A 5,605-nucleotide genomic window follows, 5' to 3' on the forward strand; every position below is an offset into this window, starting at 1 on the left:
GTGTGTGTGTGTGTGTGTATGTTTGTGTGTGTACATGTGAATGCAGGTGCCGGAGGAGGCTCAAGGTGTCAGATCCCCCAGAGATAGGGTTACAGATGGTTGTGAGCCACCTAGTACTATCTTCTGCAACAACAGTAAGGGCTCAACCACTGAGCCATTGCTCCAGTCTCCAACACTATATTTTCACATGGTATGCTTCATATGTTTTGCTCTGTAAATATAATCCTAAGTGTCTGGGGTATCATGTTACTCGGAAATAAGTGTAATACACACACTGTAAGGCACCCAAAACTCTGGAAACTGGTTGAAGAGATTAATCAGCAATTAAGAGCATGTACTTTTATTCAGTTTCCAACACCATGTCAGGCATCTCAGAACCACCTATAACTCCAGCTCCAAGATATCTGGCTCCCTCTGCTGGCCTCTCTGGGAATCTGCACATACTCCCCGCCCCCTACCTCCCCACCCGAGTCTTGAAACAGAATAGGGCAAACTTGTTATTTATCAGTTTTGAGGAAATCAGAACTTTTTTAAATGTATTTTGAAAACAATGTGACAAAATGAACATGAAAAAACTTTATGTTCATGATTCCTAAGGAACTGGAATCCTGCGATTCCAGTTCAGCTGTGTTACAAAGCTGATTGTAGCTCCCTGGCATATTAAGGTGGTGTGGTGGGAAGGCCTCTGCTGTAACCCGTCATTCTCTGTCATTGTCAATGATGTCTGCAGATGTGGGGTTTCCCTTGATCCATGGATGTATCCGGTGAGTGAAGAGCTGTATTCCAGAGTCCCTCAGCCTCTCTTCTTCATCAACTCTGCCAAATTCCAGACTCTAAAGGACATCACAAAAATGAAAAACTTCTACCAGCCTGACAAGGAGAGGAAAATGATTACGATCAAGTAAGTGCTCAAGGCCTGGAGGGTGATCTGAACATCTGAAACATCTGGGAGCTGTTGCAGAATGACTATGCTGGTTGTTAGATTTTTTTTTTTTTAATACATAGAATGTAGTCTGTCGTCAGTACTCTTAGACTTTCTTTTTTTCTTGTAAACTTAGAAACTTTAATTATTTAAAGCAAAGTTACAAGTAAACTTTACAAGTTTAGGCTGTCATACAATGTTACAATTAAAAAAAAAAGCCATAACCTCAACAGTACAATGAAATACATTTACTGTGGTAATTGTTATTCTGGGGGTATACTACACGCCATTGTTGCCTTTAAATATCTAGTAGGGGCTTCTACCCCATTTCAGACCATTTAGTTCCCAAATAAAAGACACAGAGACCTTTTAGATTTATAAGTCTTAAAGCACTAGAGCTGAGAAGATAGCAACCTCCCATGCTATTTTATCTATTTCCCTGTTAAAATTCCCAGAATATTCTCTGCCACGTGTTCCGTCTGTGCTGCTCCTGCTCCATCAGGCCAGCCCTCATGGTCATGCATTCAAGATGCACCTACCCCATTGTGACTTCTTCCTCTTTGTCCCCCCCCTCCCCTTATGGTTTCTGCCTGAGATCCCAAGCACAGGGAACCTTTGCTCTGCCCCTCTCTTCTGCCCCGCCCAGGCTGTAGGCATCTTTATTAACCAATCAGGAATGACTTGGGAGGCCTGGTTTACACAGCATCATTTGGTGTTCATGAGGATCTCGGCGGAAGTAACCAGGTCTTGGGGACCAGTATTTAGCATTGGACTACACAGCAGTCCTAGGCCAACCCCTGCATACTTTTCTAACTTTGCATGTCTGTAGTAAGACCGGCTGGCGGACCCTCACTACTGTTGGGTCCTCTCAGACGGAGAATAATTGAATACCTGAAAACACTAGCGGGTAAGAGAGAAAGCAAGGACATGGACACCAGGTAGCTGTGATGAGATGTGATGAAGAGAGACCTTTACTGTAATTTACTCAGTATTTATAGTTATGCTTAGGAACCAGACCCAGAGGAAATCCAAACCCAAATTGCAACTGGTGTAATCAACAAACACCAGACCAGAGGGGGATTTTGAAAGGAAGGTCTGACAAGCTTTTAATGTAAACAGTGGGACCTGTCAGTCTGTATACAAAGGAGCACTTCAAAGCAGAAGCAGGCTGAGTTTCATTTCTTTAGAACTTCTGAGCTGCATAGTCCATTTGATCTCAGGAGTCAGAGTTTTCACAACCCAGCGTCAATCCCGGACCTCCATTGACTCCGGAACCACCACAGAGCAGGGGGGCAGGATGCCACACATGTCTAAAAAAGCTTGGATTTTTAAATAGTACCTACCCTACTTTCAATAAGAAATTTTTATTAATCTCAGAATTAAAAAGAAATTAAAAATTGTTTGCTAATCTAAAGCAGCAAAAACTCTCAGGCTAAAACTCATTGCTTAAAGTAAGTAGATTACTCATGTTACAAATGTTGGCTATTGATTTCTTACTACTATGCTGGCTGTAAAAAGCTTACCAAAACATAATCAGTAGCCTTAATTTTTAAACTTTCATTGATTCTTTGTGATTTTCACATCATGCACCCCAATCCCACCCATCTCCCTGGCCCTTCATACCTGCCCTCTGCCCTTGCAACCTCCCCTACCTCCAAACCCCACCACCACCAAAAATAAAATTAAAATTAAAAAAATAAGAAAAAAAATTCTCACTGTGGAAACTGTCGTGTGTCGTGGTGCGTCACACGGTACACCCTTCTGCCCAAACAGCTTTACTTATGAATGTAATGTATGAATTCATTGCAATGAGTCACTGGTCTGGTTTAAGGCCTCTGGCTTCTGCTACACTATACTGGACTCTCACCAGGATGCCTCTTGGATATCCCACTGTTGCCATGTGTGGTGGAGATCAGGCAGCTTTGGCTCTACAGGACCTGCCCCTTCATGCCCTCCAACAGTTCATAGATGGGCTAGATGTTGGGGGGAGCCAACTCAAAGCCCTGGATCTGGGCCTGGGTGGTGGCTGAGTTAGCCAGCCCTCCAACTGTCCACCAGGGCCAGCTCTACCACATTGCCCAGGCGAGGGGTGAGGACAGCTCTCCTGCATGTCAAAGCTGGTGAGGTGGCAGCTTTGCACAGTCCTCAAGTCATTAACATGGCCTCCAGGCGGCAGCCCAGACCAGGAACATGGCCTTTGGTGTCAACATGGGCCATGGACATTTACACAGACCCCTGCTGTTGCAAGACCACAGACCCAGACATGGTCCTGCTGGCAGCACTGGGACCTTACCATGTCCTCAGGTGGTAGCACAGGCCACTCACACCAGGCTGCTCCTTACCACCCTCGAGTCCCCAGTTCTGCCACCTTCATAGTGCACAAATCGTTCCATTTTTCTCTCTCCCGTATCTCTACCATATATTTGCTCATCCTAGTGGTACCACCCCAGAGTTCTCTGGGATACCTTCTGTCCTGCCCACCCATGCCTTTTTTCTTTCTTGATGTGATGCATATGAGTGTTTTGCCTGCTTGTCTCTCTGTGTACCAAGAGTGCACAGTGTCTGCAGATGCCAGAAGAGGGTGTCAGATCTTCCTGGAAATGGAGTTACTGATGGTTGTGAGCTGAGAATCAAACCCGGGTCATCTGCAAGAACAGCAAGTGCTCTTAAACACAGAGCCATCTCTAGCCCCAGACTTAAATGAAAATACTTGTGGTGCTGTTAATTACACAGTGCTTATATTGGAAGCTTAATATGTAGCTAGGTCTTGACTACTTTCATCTGAACATCAGTACATACAGTATTGAGGGACAGCAGTTCATCCTTAGGCCCTGTAAAGTCTTTAAGGAAAAGATGAAAGCATTCATGAGTTTACCTACTGGAACAACATGAGTTTTTCAATTCCACAATGCATTGACTGGATGCCCCGAGTGACAGCCACCTGCTTATATCCTTTCATGGCCTTAAACTCACTACATGAGTATTCAGAATGGATCGGCAGATGCCCGGCAGTTGAGAGCAGTTGCTGCTCTTGCAGAGGACTGGATTTTGGATTCCATCTCCCATGTCAGGTTTCTTTCAAAAGTCTGCATCTCCAGCTTCAGAGGATCCAAGGAACTTTCCTGGTCTCTGTCAGCAAGTGCACACTCATGCACGCACACTCGTGCACGCACACACAAATGAAAATAAGTATTAAAAAGGCTCTCAAGTAAAAATAGAACTCGTCTTTCTACTCTTTAAAACCTGGTTTATTCAGGAGGAGGGAAAAAGAAAAAAAGGATGTTTTTAGAACAGCTCCCCTTCATCCGTAGTTCGGGTTTCTAACTTCTATTTTCATAGTTTCAGTTATTTATGGCCAGTTGTGATCAGGAGACATTTACTGGAAAAAAATTCTAGAAATAAACAATTCATTTTGCTAAGTGTGAGTCATCCTCTATAATATAACAAAACCTTGCACCATCCTGCTTTGATGGGGACTATTCCTACACACATCCATGCAGATTCTCTGTATAGACCTGATAGTCACCCAATGTTGTGGCATTCAGCACAACAACTATCATATTACAATATTCAAGATTAAATACAGTTCAGCAAACTAGTGAAGAGAAAGAGAAAAAGAGAAAGAAATTGCTTTCACATCTTTCTCTTTTTTTTTTCTTTTCTCTTTTTTTCCTTTAACATATAGTTTTGGTTTCTTTTCTTGTTTCGGTGAGAATAAAATAAAAGAACCCTGTGCTCGGTGGTTCATAGCACCGGCTGAGCAAGCAGGGAGAACAAATCAGTAAGCAGCCCTTCTCCACAGTCTGTCTCTGCCTCGGTTCCTGGCTCGTGGCTCCTGTCTTGGTCTCGTCCTGCCTTTCCTCAGTGAATGTCCGTCCGTCCGTCCGTCCGTCCGTGTGCAATCTGAAACTGAAGTCAACCCTTTCCTCCCTATGTTGCTTTTGGTTGGAGTGTTTATCGTAACAAGAGACATAAACCAGAGCACAAATATTTTAGGATCCTTCAATGAGCGGCTTTTGACCCTCAGATACATTAAAATGACCACGTTGCACATTTTGTTTCCCTATTTTGCAGAAAATTGTCTAATGGAGCCAGAATCCTTTTTGTACTTTGTGTGTGGTGGTGGTGGTGGTAGTGTGTGTGTGTGTGTTCATGCAACATGATTTATAAATATCTTTCTCTCTTAGGGGCTCAGTGCACCAGAATTTTGACGACTTTACTTTCGTAACTAGCAAAATAGTTGGAAACAAGCTGACACTGAAAGGAGAAATAGACTCCAAAGTAGCCATCGACCTTACCAACAAAGCTTCGATGGCTTTCTTTCAAAAGCATTTAGGTAAGAAACGGCCCCATTCCTCCGCGACTCAGGCTGCTTGGTTCTCGGGACAGAGCCATTTTCTATGCACGTGGGCATAGTCTTATTCCAGCTGTTTCCACTTGGCTTTGGTAGGCAAAGCAGTGAATCAATTTGAAAAGAATGTTTCAAAAAGTGAATATTGTGGCTTTGCATTAATATGGGTGTATGTGCATATATGCATATCGCATATATGTACTCATTGAAGCTAACAATCCTTCTATGGATTCTAGAGTGAACTTACATGTTGGACGCACTGACAGCATCTTGCTGGTCTCTAAGCCACTCTGGAGGTTCTGCGTTTTCTTTTTTCTTTTTTTTTTTTTTTT

General features: G+C 43.4%; 1 protein-coding gene across 1 annotated transcript in view; it reads left to right on the plus strand.

Annotated features, from left to right (window-relative positions):
* Pla2g7 (phospholipase A2 group VII) overlaps positions 1–5,605 on the plus strand; it is a 49,714-nt gene that overhangs the window by 40,619 nt on the left and 3,490 nt on the right. The window contains exons 10-11 of the mRNA XM_031346821.1: positions 731–901; positions 5,110–5,258. Of these exons, the coding sequence (XP_031202681.1) occupies positions 731–901; positions 5,110–5,258 (320 nt within the window). The remainder of the gene's footprint in view (positions 1–730; positions 902–5,109; positions 5,259–5,605) is intronic.

The sequence above is a fragment of the Mastomys coucha genome, unplaced genomic scaffold (assembly GCF_008632895.1).
Source record: "Mastomys coucha isolate ucsf_1 unplaced genomic scaffold, UCSF_Mcou_1 pScaffold3, whole genome shotgun sequence".
NCBI classification, from domain to species: domain Eukaryota; kingdom Metazoa; phylum Chordata; class Mammalia; order Rodentia; family Muridae; genus Mastomys; species Mastomys coucha.